Source organism: Colobus angolensis, unplaced genomic scaffold (assembly GCF_000951035.1).
Source record: "Colobus angolensis palliatus isolate OR3802 unplaced genomic scaffold, Cang.pa_1.0 Scaffold179, whole genome shotgun sequence".
Taxonomy (NCBI): Eukaryota; Metazoa; Chordata; class Mammalia; order Primates; family Cercopithecidae; genus Colobus; species Colobus angolensis.
This window is the reverse complement of record NW_012114921.1, coordinates 1-16,569: the sequence shown is the minus strand read 5'-3', so window position 1 is coordinate 16,569 and position 16,569 is coordinate 1. Positions and strand designations below refer to the sequence as shown.

The window sequence follows — 16,569 nt, the reverse complement described above, 5'->3', positions numbered from 1 at the left end:
AAAAAAAAAAAAAAGAAAATGTGGCACATAAACACCATGGAATACTATGCAGCCATAAAAAAGGATGAGTTCATGTCCTTTGCAGGGCCACGGATGAAGCTAGAAACCATCATTCTCAACAAACTATCACGAGGACAGAAAACCAAACACCACAAGTTCTCACTCATAGGTGGAAAATGAACAATGAGATCACTTGGATACAGGAACATTACACAGTGGGGCCTGTTGGGGGGTGAGGGGTTGAGGGAGGGATAGCATTAGGAGAAATACCTAAGGTAAATGATGAGTTGATGGGTGTAGCAAACCAACATGGCACATGTATACCTATGTATCAAACTTGCATGTTATGCATATGTACCCTAGAACTTAAAGTATCAAAAAAAAAATTATAAAAAAAACACTATAAACTGATGAATTACATTCCCTCTACTTTCATATTTGGAGATCATCTTTTAGGAGTATCACATACTGGGCATATTCTAAAAACCTCATAATATTTGATACCTAAATATATATGATTTCCTTGCTTGTCTCCTTTATGTGGCCAAGAAGTAAGGGAAAAGAGTAAGATCTTTGAAAGAACAAATGTGACCTTCTCTTCTATTAAATTATAAGCAAGAGCGACCTATTTTCTGTTAGAATGTGGACAAATGGCTTTGAACTTTTAAGAAAAGGACAAAGCTGAGTCAGAAAGCTGGGTTTTACTCAAGCCACAGAGATGAAGTCATGATTACATTGTAGGATTACTGAGAAGGAGAGCAGTACTTCCAAGTTAGGGATTTAGAATCCAGGTTCTTTCCCTAGTGACACCACTTATTAACTGTGGGACCTTAACCCCTCTGTGCTTCATTTTCCAAATTGTTAAAATGGGAATAATAGTGCCTACGTCACACAGACTGATACGAATATTAAGTGAATTAACAGATATAACAGATATAAGTAAAGCATGTAAAATGGTATCTGGCACATTAATAAATACTAAATATGAGTATTTATATATTATTAATATGTAGCTTTTTTAAAACCTTAAGATAATTATTTAACTGAACCCAGGCACTCATTTAAGTACCAATTATGAAATACCAATAATGAATCTTTGTCTTTTAAAAAACAGTTATTTTCTTCTTTTTTTTTGAGACAGGGTCTTGCTCTATTCCCAGACTGGTCTTGAACTCCTGCCTCAGCCTCCCAAAGTGCAGGATTAACAGGTGTGAGCTACTGTGCCTAGCCCAAAAAATAGTTATTTTCTATTATAGAAGTAATTTCGTTTAAAAAAGTACACAATGTGGAAAGCTTGATTCTTACTTCAAGGTCATGGCTCATAGATGACGATCTACTTGGTGCCAGGTTCCCCGGAAGTGCTGGCTAACTATAATAGTTATGAGGAAGCCAGAGATTCTATAGGGTTAGTTTTTAAAAGTCCAAACTTATAAACTGGTACACATAAAAGCAGTTATACAAGGCACAAGAACTGTACAAAAGAGACGTTTTTACATATTACCTTACCTTTTTTGTAAATTCTGTAGTTGTTTCCATAAGTTGCTTTTCTTGATCTGTAAACTATAGGATATGAAGCAGCAGGAAGTTAAAAAAAAAAGACTAAAATTAAAAAGGAATAAGTAACCAAGAAAGTACATTTAAAAGCACAATACCATATCTGTTACTCTGCTCCTTTCTAGATTGATATCCAGTTTATTATCTGCTCTGATTCGACTGGTTTCATGCTGTAAAGAAAATAAAGATATTTTAAAAATGATCTTATAATGAATATTTGTTCTGAAATTAACAGCTAGAAAAAAAATTCACTTACCATTAGTTGTTGCTTAACTTGGTCTAATTCAATTTTCATTTTCTAGGTACAGGAAAGATCACATGTAATTAGCATTAAACTAAGTCTATATTATGATTAAAAAAACTGAAACGCTAGATTACCAAAATTTGGACAATCTATGGATTTCTAATACACAATTGATAAGGAAAAAAATCTTCAAAAGAAACTACTAAGCCACTGTATTCAGAAAATAATTCTTATGAGCAAAATGCATTTGTTTTTGTATTATACTTTTAAAAATTGATTTTCTAAATTTAAAAAGCTATAGTGGATAACGTAACTTAAAATTCTGACTTAATTACAGAAATAGGCCGGGCGCGGTGGCTCAAGCCTGTAATCCCAGCACTTTGGGAGGCCGAGATGGGTGGATCACGAGGTCAGGAGATCGAGACCATCCTGGCTAACACAGTGAAACCCCGTCTCTACTAAAAAAATACAAAAAATTAGCCGGGCGAGGTGGCGGGCAGCTGTAGTCCCAGCTACTCGGGAGGCTGAGGCGAGAGAATGGCGTGAACCCGGGAGGCGGAGCTTGCAGTGAGCTGAGATCCAGCCACTGCACTCCAGCCTGGGCGCCTGGGTGACAGAGCGAGACTCCGTCTCAAAAAAAAAAAAATATATACTTTTCTCAAGTCACAAAGACATTTAGTACAGGATTAAATAAAATAGAAAATGCCACATTACTCTCAGCTCTGAAACCATTATATAGAAATTTTATATATATAGTTCAAGATTTTCTGTTTTATGTGGTTTTACATGTATAAAATGTAACTCTTATTCTCTTCAGTATGCAAAGCAGTATGATTTATATAGAAAAAGATTAGGTATGGTTAAACAAATAGTACTTTTTAAATCTAAAAACTTATTGTTTACTAACCACATGGAATTATTACTTGGTCTTATTAACTTATTCACTAAGTAGGATGCTTATTATGAGATCAGTTATTTTATGAGTAATAAATTAAAATTTGCATCACCTCATTCTCTGCTCTCAGATTTGCGAATTCACTTTTCTCTAGGATGACCATGTCTTTCCTGATAGAATCCAAATGAGCCATTAGCTGTTGTACTGTTATTTCCTAGAAAACAAAATAAAAATAACCTAGTGATCCACAGAAAGCCATCTTTTATTTATGGAATTGTTTTCATGAAATTTAAATGAACTTGTTAACATGCTACAAGGTATAATGCTGACTGGTTAAGTAAATATGAAACTTACATATCTGAAATATCAATATGAAAAGAAAGAGATTCAAGGAAGAAAAAGGTATTTCCTAGGGGAGAGAAATGTGTAAGTCTTTGAATGAAAAGAATCGCAATAAAATGCTTCCTTACACCCTAAGAGTTCCTCAAAAAAATAATGTTTTGTTCTTGTTTTTTGAATAACCAAATGACCAAATAGAAAGGGTTTTATCTCTTATTACTTTGATTTTGAGATTTTCTACCACTGGAAAATTCCATGGTATTGGATACGACTCAGAAGTCAGGTAGTAAAACAAAATAGACGTATAGTTAAAATAATTGCCCTTTGTCAGCACAACATAACCAATTTTGTTTAAATTCCTGGGTATCTTCCCTATATTTGGCACTACAAAGAATATGTGAAAGAAAAGGTAGCATTTACCTGATAGATCTATACGCTTTTGCTTCGTTAGGGAGGACGATTTTGTAGAAATGATTTAAGACAGCCTTACAAAGAAAATATAACTGTTACAGGTTGAATATTCCTAATCCAAAAATCTGATATCCAAAATCTGCAACTTTTTGAGTGCCGACACGACACTCAAAGGAAATGCGCATTGGAGTATTTTGGATTTCAGATTTGGGATGTGCAACTGGTAAGTGTAAAGGAAATATTCCAAAATAAAAAATCTGAAATCTAAAATACTTCTGGTCTCAAGCATTTCAGATAAGGGATATTCAACCTGTAGCACTATACTTCTTAAAATCATGTAGCTTGCTAATTTATCTATCCTTTACCAAAAGAAAAAGCAGATGAGGTATAACCTTATTAAGGACTCTGTTAACAGTTTAGAAATAAAACAAGAAAGCCCCCCAAAAAAACAGTATGAGTTCTGCAGTCAGGCTGTCAAGCTTTGAATCCAAACTCTGCCATTTACTGTGAGATGCTAGCAAGTCATTTAACTTCTCTGGTCGCCTCATTGGTAAAATGGAAATAGTAACAGTTCCTGGTATACCTTGAAGAGTTGTTTTGAGGTTTAAATGAGATTATGTATGTATAATGCTTAAGATAGTACTTGGCATATGGTTATCACTGAAATGTTAACCATTATTATTACCAATGGGACAGACATCGAATAATGACTGAAGCACGATAGTCTAATGCTAATGTATTAATGTGGAGGAAGTTTATATAAAAGTTTTTAACTGTGTACAACAGACATTGCTGACTCATGCCTTTTCTAAACCTCATATATTACTCAGGAGGGTTGTTCATTTTATTCAATTCTGCTTGACATATTTGTGAGAATTAATTCAGAAGTCACAGAGATGTGGCCTCTAGGGGGTGGCAGTCCTGTTTGCCCCAAATATCACTATAAAGGAATTATATGGCATTAAAAATAATATATTCTTATTACTGAGATTTTTGCCTATTACATAGGCAAAAGTTGGAAAGCTAATTACAGACTTCATACTTGTGGAGTCTGAACCTGAAAATAAGGGATTGTATTGTGGCTTTCTTGAGACAGAGCCTTGCTCTGTCGCTCAGGCTGGAGTGTACTGGCATGATCTTGGCTCACTGCAGCCTCCACTTCCTGGGTTCGAGTGATTCTCATGCCTTAGCCTCCCGAGTAGCTTGGAGCACAGGCACCCACCATCATGCGCAGCTAATTTTTTTTTGTATTTTTAGTAGAGACAGGGTTTTGCCATGTTGGCCTCTAACTTCTGACCTAAAGTGATCTGCTCACCTCAGCCTCCCAAAGTGCTGGGATTACAAGCGTGAGCCACCACACCCGGCCTTAATGTGGCTCTTAAGATCCTCTTTTTACCTCATCCTTCCTTTAAATACAGACTCAAAAAGCCTACAAAACTGCACAGGTGTCCATCTTTAACAACTTTAAATGTAAAGACATAATCCATTGTTAAGTAGCCAAATATATTAAAAGTGTGATTTTTGTAACTACTATGGAGCCATCAGAGAATATTTAGATTTGAATTATTACTTTATTTTCTTTTTTTCCCCCCTCATCCTGCTAGCTGACTTGGTTTCATATCAAGTATGAAATTATTCTAGTTAAGTTCATTTATACAGTCCTTTATGTAAAATTACTGCTTTTTGTCCATATCACCACAGTGAAAACTCCTGTAAACTACTCAGTCTCTCTAAGCCTGTCTTCAGTGGCCAAATAGAATTCTGCTTAGTTTTCAAGGCTGTTAGAGATTAAATAATATATGAAAAGTACACAGCATTGTGCCTCTTACATGTTAAATTCTTGTATTTGACTTTAGGATTTTTATATTCAGTCAAATTAAGGTGTCTTAGGGAATTTATAAAGTCCTCAGCCATGTAAGTCCTTTCCAGCTATGTCTGTGAAAATTAACCAATATGTATGTATAGCAGCAATAAAACATACTTAATATATAGAAAGATTAGCTCTTCTGTGGTGAGCTTTCTTGAGGGAAAAAGTTGTTTCACTAACAATCTACCACCACTCATGAATAACACAATATAATGATCTCATCCCATCAAAGATTTGGCAAAATACCATCTCTGTTACCACAACATTATTACAACTATTCTAACTATTCAGTCTGTCTAAATATTGACTTTATTCAGTGTTTTTGTGTGTGTGTGGTCCCTTTAGAGAGAACAAGGAAGATACGAGCATGTTTGGAAGGTCACTAGGTAGACAGAGACGTAGTTATGAAATGACTGTCTAATGAAAGTATCAGAAGTGGTAGTAATCAGTGTATTACCTGTTGAGCTTGAGTGACCATCTCTTTATAGATAGTATCCAGGCTGACATTTGATAAAGTAGTTAATGCTGATACAATTGTTTCTGCTTGTGTTTTGTCAAATCCTGTAGGCAGCAAATAGGTATTTTAAAGTGTATATCCTTATCAAAATAAACAGCGTGTAACTCCTCAACATTTAAATTGTTATACTTTTTTTAAAATAATGGTTACAATTTAAAAATTGACAGATAATGCTAAATTACTCTCCAAAAGTACTCTACAATTTTAATTCCCATTCTGTGTCTCCCCACATCTACATTAACACTAGATATGACTTTTTATTTTGAGTAATTGGCAAAAAAAATTGTATTACATTGTTATTTTAATGTTACTTAAATTTGCATTTCCTTGGTTGGTAGAGAGGTTAAGCATTACATATACTTTTTGTTATTTATATTTATTTTTCTGTGTTATGCTTGTTTATAGCATTTGCCCCCTTTTTTCTGTAAAACTGCTTATTCTTTTACATTTATTTAGCTTTTCATCTATTTGAAATTTAGTTTTCAGTAAGGGGATCTAATATATTTTTTCCCAGTGGCTAGTCATTTATTATCTCATTTATTAAGTAGTCCTTCCTTTCCCTAATTTGTAATGCCTTCATCACATTAAATTCATGTCTGTGTCTCTGAATACCATTTTGTTCTATTAGTCTATTCCTTTAATATCACATAATTTAAATTACTGTTTTGATATCAGGTAATTTTTTGTGCTTATTTTCTGATTTTTTAATCTCAAACATTTGTACTTCCACATGGACTTTAGTATTAGCCTAGAAACTAGTTTCTTTTTCACTTAATTGGAATCATTCTGTACATATTTCATATGCTTTTTTCAATTAACGTATCTTGAACATTCCTCATATCAGTAAATATTTCTCAAACAGTATCATTTTTAGTGACTATAAAATATTTCATTGGATGGTCTATTTAAATAGTTACTCTTAATTGTTCATAACAGTGATACTGTCTTGACTAGGCAATTATTATGAGTGCTATTAATTTTCTTCTTTCAGGAGGTATCCGTGTTTCTTACCATGAGTTTCCAAGTCCTGAACCAATGCATGGGTATCAAAAGTTAATTTCCTTTGTTCTAAAGGAGTTATATCCACTGGCCGCCTATCATATCCCTCCTTGGATGTGGTGGTGAAGAAGTCTGAAAAGAGAAGACATTTTTTTCCTCTTGTAGTAACTGATAGAGGTTTCCCACTTTAGCTTACAAAGCGTTTTGCCCATAAATTTACGATATAGTTCCAGCTCTTCTAGTTTTGTCATCTCACCCAAGTTAATTGACTCCTCTGAGCCTCTTTTATCTGAAAAGTCTCTGACGTTTTTCTGTACATACTAAACATTCAATAAATGTTTCTTTTCCCTCCTTTGGTATTCAGGAATGTTAAGAGTTAGTATAAACTTGTAATAAAACACATCAAATGCTTTGGATATCACCACCTCAGCTCTAATTACTGTAAAGCAGAAACTACACAATTCAATTCTTCTCTGTGCTCAGTCTTTCAAGAGCTATGAAAATTTTTTACACTTACATCCCTGTTTAAAGTAGTTTTCCATACTCCCACTCACTTATATATCCACAGTTTATTTCCTACATAGTTCTCAGCTCCAATATGAAATTATCTTGTTTGCTGTTTGCATCTCTGGATCAGAATGGAAGTTCCATGATGCTTTGACTGTGGTTTAGCACCTAGAACAGTGCTTTGGCACATAGTTGGGCCACAAAGTTTTACTGTTGATTCAATCAATGAATTTGATTTGAAATCATGGGCATATTTACTGGTATCAACATAAGAACCCTAAGAAAAAATTCTCATTTCTGAAATAACCCTTCTTGTCCTATTTCAATAAATTCCCCAAGTTTTAACCTAGACACAGTAAAGACCTTTTCTGTATATTGCTGATGAATTTATTATAAGGTACTCTGCCCATAAACAACTTCTAGGAAAGGTAAAGGAGTTACCTTTATAGAGCCAATGGTAGAATTAGGATTCAGACTCAGATTCTTCTGACTCCAAATCTTACACTCCATGCTGTCTCTCTTATTTATCCTAAGCCACTTAAAAGATCTAGATATTTAAAAGACTGCAGGCCAGGTGCGGTGGCTCACACCCGTAATCCCAGCACTTTGGGAGGCCAAGGTCAGGGGATTACGAGGTCAGGAGATGGAGACCATCCTGGCTAACACAGTGAAACGCTGTCTCTACTGAAAATACAAAAAAATTAGCCAGGCATGGTGGCAGGCGCCTGTAGTCCCAGCTACTAGGGAGGCTGAGGCAGGAGAATGGCGTGAACCTGGGAGGCGGAGCTTGCAGTGAGCTGAGATCACGCCACTGCACTCCAGCCTGAGCAACAGAGTGAGACTCTGTCTCAAAAAGAAAAAAAAAGAAAGAAAGAAAGAAAGAAAAAAGACTGCAACTTCAGGCATTATTTTTCCACCAGTACTGTGTAGGACAAATGTGATTCCTTCTTTATATCCTTCTAGCCTAATGAATATTTATTGAGTGCTAGAACTTGTGCCAGGCACAGGGGTAAAATGATAAGCAAAACCAGACATGAAGGATGTTCTCACTGATTTTATAGACTAGAAGGTAGGAAAGAGATATTGTTTTTTAAAAAAACCTAACAATAAACTCTAAATTCAAATGATAAAAGATTCATTAAAATATTCCAAAAAATTCTATTTAACTGAAGAGATAAAAGCAAGTAGCTGTAAATAAAAGTGGCGCAATTTTTTAAAACACACATATTGGTATACTGGTCAGTAATCTTTTTCACTTGAATGTCATCTAGTAGGGTAAAGAAACATGCCTTTGTGTGTAAATACCAGACCTAAGGTAGGAGAGAAAAAGAAAAATTATAGGAAAGAGGGGCAGATTTCAGTAATTTCAATAACAACTGCATTAGGAGTAGTGATGGTACTCTTAGTTACATATCCCTGATAAGAAGTCTATTTGGATTTAGAAGAAAAATCAGTAATAATATTTATATAATATTTTACTGTTTTCACATCTATTACCCCATCCTTAAAATTCTCATTTTATGAATGAGGTAAATTGAGGCTCAGGGCTAAGTATGGATGCTCCTCAGCTTATAAAAGGGTTATGTCCCATTAAATCCATCATAAATTGAAAATATCCTGAGCTGAAAATGCATTTAATACACCTAACCTGCTGAACATCACAGCTTATCTGGGCTCACCTCAAGCATGCAAAGAACGCTTACATTAGCCTATAGTTGGCCAAAATCATCTAACACAAAACCTGTTTTACAATAAAGTGTTGAATATTTCATGTAGACACCCAAATGGGCATTTTGTAAACATTATGGGATGCAAAAACAAAACCCAAAAAACCCTGGCAATACTAAGTATTGGTTATTTGCCCTTGTGATCCATGGCTAACTGGGGGAGCTGCGGCTTGCTGCCCCTGCCAATGCATTATTGTTAGATTAGGAAAGGATCAAAATTCAAAGTACAGTTTGTACTGAATGCATACTGTTTTTGCACCATGATAAAGTCAAAAAATTTTAAGTTAAACTATCTTAAGTTGAGGACTGTCTGTATGTAATCAGTCCGAGATCTTACGGTCTCATAGCTAGGCGGATTAGTACAGTTCCTCTGACTTAGTCAACAAACACTCTGAATACCTTGCACAAAGAGCAGCTTCCTACTAAATTTGGGATAGAGACCAAATACCTTAACAAGCCAATAAATCTTTGTAGGGTGTGGCTCGTCTCATGTCCTGCTATGCCCTCTCTGGTCCTCTGCTTTCAAGGGCTCTTTGATTTTAATTCCACAAACATGCCATGTGCTTTACCTTCTCAGGGCCTTTGCCCAGCGCCTGCCCTGTTCAGAAAGCTCTCTTTTTCTTTGCCTGCTCATGTTTATCCTTCAGAGCTCAGTCTGAATGTTTCTTCCTCTGGAAAGCCTGACGACTCCTTTGGGTTATGTCTCTCTTGTGATGGTTTTTCGTAGTACTGCATAGGATTCTTTTGCAAACCCTCTCACAATTTACACATTTATGTAACTCTCAGTTGTCTCCTCAAGAGACCAGCGGTCAGCCAACTATAGACTGTAGACTACCACCACCTGTTTTTCTAGTTTTATTCATTAGAACTAGATAGTTTTATTAGAACACAGCTCATTCATTTATGGATTAATCTATGGCTACTTTCATGCTACAGTGGCAAAGCAAATAGTTGTGACTGACCTTACAGCCTACAAAGCCTGAAATATTTATTGGGCTCTTTACAGAAAAAGTCTGTCAACCCCTGCACTAAACTATACAGTTCTTGAGAGCAGGGACCACATTTGTTCTTGCTCACTACTGAATCCCCAATGCCTACACAAATCTGGATGCTACATAGATACTTGCTGAATGAAAGGCAATGTGCTTGGCATTATGTATACACAATGATGAATAATACAAAGGAGACGCATTTGGCCCTCCTTGAGAATAAAGGATCGAGAATGACTATTTGGATGATGGTAGAGCTACATTAAATATTAAAGAAGCTATCCAGACAGGATGAATGAAATCAGCAAAATCCAGGCATGGGCTGCCTTTGCTATTCTCTTGGCTTCTATTATGGGGCTAAGGAGAGCTGAGAATGCAGAAGGATATGTAAAACATTATTCCTTAAATGTGCTAAGATATTCACATAATATTTTGCTTAGTCCTCCCAATCCTATGAGGTAGGTATTGACACCCACTGGCAGTAGAACTCTGGGTTTCACTCCACTTTGGAAGCCATAAGCAACTGGAAAAACCACTGGATATTCATGGAGGGTTTCATAATCACTATTCCAACTGGTCATTAAGAATGTCTTTACAGGCCAGGTGCAGTGGCTCATGCCTGTAATCCTAGCAGTTGGGAAGCCAAGGCAGGCAGATCGCTTGAGCCCAGAAGTTCGAGATCAGCCTGGGCAACATGGCAAGATCCTGTCCCTACAAAAATTACAAAAACTAGCTGGGCATAGTGGCGTGAGCCTGTAGTCCCAGCTACTTGAGAGGCTGAAGTGGGAGGATTACCTGAGCCTGGGAGGCAGAGGTTGCAGTGAGTCGAGATGGCACCAAGGCACACCAGACTGAGTGACAGAGACCCTGTCTCAAAAAAATAAAAAATAATAAAAAAATAAGTCTTCGCAGCCATATTAATAGGTAGGGGAGATGAAGTGCCCAGAATCAGTGTTTCCAGCTCATAGTGGAATAACAGATCCTTAATAGCTTGAAAAGTTTTGTACAGGCTTAAACATCTGTACAAAACTCCAAACCTTTCCTTTCATTGTTACTACTTTTGATTCTTTGATAGCTATATCTTGCGGATTTGTTTGTAATAGTGAGATACAAACTCAAGGGTTTAAAGGTTTAATCAGTTCGGCAAAACTACTAAGTCATAGATTGTGGATTGGAACTCTGGCCTATCTTGCACCAAGCTCCTCTTTGCTGGAAAAGGTCAAATTTTACTTTTGAAACAAACAAACAAACAAACATGTAAAATGTTGTCCCACTAAATTTAAGTTGCAAGTTTTATATGAATTTACTGCTGATTTTACAGCTGAAACACTTCAGTGTATAGTCAGTTACTTTTCTGTCAGGAACTCAAAAGAACAGGCATTACAGCATATATTCTTACATGCTGGTCTACTAACGTGCTACACTAGTTTCATCATCATAACCAAGGTCCTTCCATTGGTCAGAGGTCAAGGTTTTCAAATCCCCTGATTATTGACATTATTAGGCAAGTTTAAACTACTTGTACACAATAAACATTCAATACTTGTTTAGTGAGGAAGGTTACAAATCCTACTAGTTGTAAGAAGAGATTTAAGGTTTCGCCAAGAACACTTCAGACTCAAGTGGGAAACTTTTATGTTAAAACATTAACATTTACTTATGGTCATGTATTTCCCATTATGATATGCACTTCAAAGTTCATTCTCTAAAAACATTTAATTTTGTTTTCATTTGGATATGTAAAGCACGCCTGTAAAAGTCAACAAAGATGACAGTTGGACGATTTCCTGGAATTCAAAAGTGCTACCTCCTTTTTGTAAAATCCATCATAATGTGTATGTATGCTAAACACCCAAATACCTAACAAAAGAGACCTTGTGAATGACCCTGGCAGCTAAAGAGCAATCTTACAGACGGAGGATCAACAACTGCAGTTTTGACTGCAGCTGTTACTGGTGTGGATTAAAATGAAACAATGAGCAAAACAGCACAAGTAATAATATGGAGCATAAATAACAGCGTGGAAGTGTTTGGGTACCGACTGGCTCAGTGTACCTGGCACTGAAGATTCAAGAAGGTGAACAGAGAATGCTAAGGTTGATGAGAGGTGCCTATTCGCCTATTTTGTGGACAACCTTAAAACGGTTTAAAAACTAGGAGGGAAGTTTAAAAACGGGGGGTAAAAAACGACAAGAAAAACCTAGCCCTAGAAACATTTCTCAGAATAAAGTTAGATGTCTTCAGGACACCCTGTTAACAGGGTGCCAACCGGTTGGAAACTTGTAGGTTCCAGTATTCACTTTTTTTTCCAAAGTCTACAATGTGACTGAAAAGTACTGAGAATTCCAGCGAGAATAAGGCAGACGTGACCTGAAATTTATGATGCTGTCTACCAAAAACCTGGGCTCGAGGTCAGCACCTAAAAAACCAAAATATAAAGATCAGGCCACAAAAGAAATCAGGACACCGTCAAGCACAGATTACCTTACGCTGCCTCCAGACAAACCTACCAGATTACTAGCCTCTTGTCACCAAAAAAGGGAAACAAGGGCTGAGAAAGAAGCTGGGCGCGAAGCCCTGGCCTTCAAAGGTTCGCTTTAAGAACAGAAAGGCACTGATTTCCTCAGTCCTCGCCCCTTGGGGCGAGCTGGGCAAGTCGGGGCAGCAGACAGCTGTGTCGCCAGCACAAGGCGTGAATCGGGGAGGAGGGCGTGGCACCTTCTCTTCCCGTTTGCTCGAGCAGGCGCGTTCGCTCGAGCAAGCGCCACCCACGGGCATCGTCTCCTTAGAGAGCATTCAGACATCTATGACACGACACCTTGCCTCACCTCTCCGCAGGGCCGGCGAGAAATGCCCGCGGGGGCTTGAAACCCAACGATCCCCTCTGCCTTGGGAGAGCAGGAGCCGCCAAGCCTGGCGACTATTCATGTCCTCAGTGTCTTCCGGCGGGCGGGAGGCGGAAGACGCGGTAAATCTCGCACAGGCTTTCGGGCAAGGTAGTTCTGGCACCGCAGGAATGCTGGGAATTGTAGTTTTCGCTCTGTCACAAGACCACCTTCCAGTGCGGGCGCCACCGTGGTGCCACGAAACTGGGCCTCTTCGCAGGCCGACCCACAGTTCACGAGCAATGTTCAGCGCTCTCCCGCTACTCCCACCGCCCCTTCCCGACCTGTGAACGCCTTTACCGTCCTAGGAAAGTGGGATCTTGTCGGAGAATCTTCTGGCGCCTGTTTCTTGGCAGCGGGGCATAGTCCAACAGCTGCCTCCCCCAAGATTGCCAGCGGCCATTAAGCGGTTGGGTCGGGGGAAATGGAGTCATATTTAGCCGCACAGCAGCCTGGGACCTGAAGTTCTCGGCCGCTAAGCATTCTGGGTGATTGCGTAGTGCGGAGGCCAAACAAACCTTCTGGGAAGTGTAGTCCAGCCAGTCGCTCACTTATCGTGCTGCGTTACATCCTGCTGCTTCGCCGTCTGGTGCACGGGAGGACCAACGAATTTTAGTCGGTATACCCTTTCTTTAGGGAAGATGAATTCCTCCGTTTCTACGAAAAATTCCTTAAATTTTCACCATTTATCCTTCCCAGACCTCACTCAAGACTTTACTCCGCATAGTAAAATGCTGAAAGCAACAATGCATAGTAGTTGTATTAAAATGCACCAATACTCATGAATATTCTCGGTAAATCCTAAAATGGCACACAGTTGTGCGGTTGCAGTGGCTTATTCTCGCAAGATTCTAAACAATTAGGGCTAGGTTTCTATATGTATTCAAAGCTTTGTGAGAGCTACGTAACAAACACCATTTCTACCACCCGAAGTACATTGAAAGAAGAACAAAACTTGATTTCTGCCCACAAGTGCTTTGACAGACAATTCATGAAGAGGAAATATAAATCGCTATTAAAAACATTAGGATGGCCGGGCGTGGTGGCTCACACCTGTAATCCCAGCACTTTTGAGAGGCCGAGGCGGGCGGATCACCTGAGGTCGGGAGTTCGAGACCAACCTGACCAACATGAAGAGACCATGTCTATATTAAAAATACAGAATTAGCCAGGCGTGGTGGCACATGCCTGTAATGCCAGCTACTCGGGAGGCTGAGGCAGGAGAATCGCTTGAACTCTGGAGGCGGAGGTTGCAGTGAGTCGAGATCACACCATTGCACTCCAGCCTGGGCGACAGAACGAGATTCCATCTTAAAAAAAAAAAAAAAAAAAGGGAAAAAAGTTTAATCTCACCAGTTTCAAAAAACAAAAAGCAAAACCTTAGAGTATGTCGAACTTTGGGGTCCCAACGATCCCAACATAGTACTCAACAGGTGCTTCTTCAGTCCATACCCCTCTGTGCCTCTCCCCCTTTCCTCATCTAATGATATTCAATGTCTCTTGTTTCCATGTTCACCATCATATATTCAATGTTTAGCTCCTAAGTAAGAACATGTGTGTTTGGTTTTCTGTTCTTGGCATTAGGTTGCATAGGATAATGGCCCCCAGCTCCATCCATGTTGCTACAAAGAGTATAATTTCCTTATTTGTATGGCTGCATAATATTCCATGGTGAATATGTACCACATTTTCTTTATCCAGTCCACTGTTGATGGGCGCTTAGGTTGATTTCATGTCCTTGCTATCATGAATGGCACCACAATGAACATACAATTGCATGTGTTCTTTTTTTCCTCTTGAGACAGGGTTTCACTGCGTCACCCAGGCTGGAGTGCAGTCGTGCATGACTCACTGCCCAGCCTCAACTTCCTGGGTTTAACTGATCCTCCTGCCTCAGCCTTCAAGTAGCTGTGACTACAGGTGTGTGCTACCACAACCGGCTAATTTTTGTATGTTTTGTAGAGATGGAGATTTGCCGTGTTGCCCAGGCTGGTCCAGAACTCCTGGGCTCAAACTATCCACCCGCCTAGGCCTCCCAAGTGCTGGGATTACAGGCATGAGCTGCGGTGCCCAGCTCTGTGTCTTTTTGATGGAATGAATTATTTTCCTTTGGGTATATACCCAGTAGTGGGATTGCTGGGTTGAATGGTAGTTGTATTTTAAGTTCTTTGAGAAATCTCCAAACTGCTTTCCATAGTGGCTGAACTAGTTTGCATTCCCATCAACAGAGTATAAGCGTTGCCTTTTCTTCACAGCCTAACCAATATGTGGATTTTTTTTTTCTTAATAATTGCCATTCTGATGGGTGTGAGATGGCATCTCATTGTGGTTTTGATTTGCATTTCTCTAATGATTAGTGGTGTTGAGGATTTTTTCACGTTTGTTGGCTATTTGTATGTCTTCTTTTGAGAAGTGTGTGTTCATGTCTTTTGCTCATTTTTTAATTGGATTGTTTTTTCCTTCTTGATTTGTTTAAATTCATTGTAGATTCTGGATGTTCGACCTTTGTCAGATGCATAGTTTGGAAATATTTTCTTCCATTCTGTAGGCTATCTGTTTACTCTGTTGATAGTGTCTTTTGCTGTGCAGAAGCTCTTTAGTTTAATTAGGTCCCACTTGTCCGTTTTTATTTTTGTTATAATTGCTGTTGGGGACTTAGCTATAAATTCTTTGCCAAAGACTATGTCAAAAGGGTATTTCTTAGTTTTTTTCTAGGAGTTTTATAGTTTGAGGTCTTACTTTTAAATCTTTAATCCAGCTTAATTTTTGTATATGGTGAGAGGTAGGGAGGTCCAGTTTCATTCTTCTGCATATGGCTAGCCAGTTATCCCACCACCATTTATTGAATAGGGAATGCTTTCTGTATTGCTTATTTTTGTTGATTTTGTCGAAGACCAGATGGTTTTAGGTGTGTGGCTTTATTTCTGCGTTCTCTATTCTGTTCCACTGGTCTATGTGTCTGTTTTTGTACCATTATCATGCTGTTTTGATTACTTTAGCCTTATAGTATTGTCTGAAATCTTGCTTTGTGCTTTTTGCTTAAGATTGCTTTGACTATTCAGGCTCTTTTTTGGTTCCAAATTAATTTTAGAAGAGGTTTTTCTAGTTCTGTGAAAAATGATGTTGGTATTTTGATAAGGATGGCGTGAAATCTGTAAATTGCTTTGGATAATATGGCCATTTAAACTATATTGATTCTTCCAACCCATGCGCTTGGACTGTTTCTCCATTTATTTGTGTTGTCTCTGATTTCTTTCAGTAGTGTTTTGTAGTTCTCCTTGCAGAGATCTTTCACCTCCCTGGTTAGGTGATCCTGAGTGTTCCATTTTCTTTGTTCCTATTGTAAATGGGATTGTGTTCTTGATTTGATTCTCAGCTAAACATTATTGGTATATAAAAATGCTACTGATTTTCTGTACATTGATTGTGTATCCTGAAACTTTACTGAATTCGTTTATCAGTTCCAGGGGCCTTTGGGAGAGTCTTTAGGGTTTTCTAGCCATAGAATCATATCGTTGGCAAAGAGAGATAGTTTACCTTCCTCTCTTCCTATTTGAATACCTTTATTTCTTTTTCTTGCCTGATTATACTGGCTAGGACTTCCAGCACTATGTTGAATAAGGGTGGTAAGAATG

General features: G+C 38.1%; 1 protein-coding gene across 6 annotated transcripts in view; it reads right to left on the bottom strand.

The window, feature by feature from the left end:
* The window catches only part of CCDC90B (coiled-coil domain containing 90B), a 30,840-nt gene extending 17,418 nt beyond the window's left edge, over positions 1–13,422 (bottom strand). For 2 of the 6 annotated variants that reach the window (XM_011938882.1, XM_011938881.1), the window contains exons 1-7: positions 12,878–13,422; positions 6,839–6,958; positions 5,768–5,871; positions 2,806–2,907; positions 1,811–1,852; positions 1,653–1,724; positions 1,507–1,560 (exon numbers count right to left, since the gene is read on the bottom strand). In XM_011938882.1, coding sequence (XP_011794272.1) covers positions 1,507–1,560; positions 1,653–1,724; positions 1,811–1,852; positions 2,806–2,907; positions 5,768–5,871; positions 6,839–6,958; positions 12,878–12,977 — 594 coding nt within the window. In that variant the 5' untranslated portion in view covers positions 12,978–13,422. Of the gene's footprint in view, positions 1–1,506; positions 1,561–1,652; positions 1,725–1,810; positions 1,853–2,805; positions 2,908–5,767; positions 5,872–6,838; positions 6,959–12,104 lie in introns of all 6 variants that reach the window. The other 4 variants (XM_011938886.1, XM_011938885.1, XM_011938884.1 and 1 more) reach the window with 4 other exon arrangements.
* Between the last annotated feature and the right edge of the window lie 3,147 nt (positions 13,423–16,569).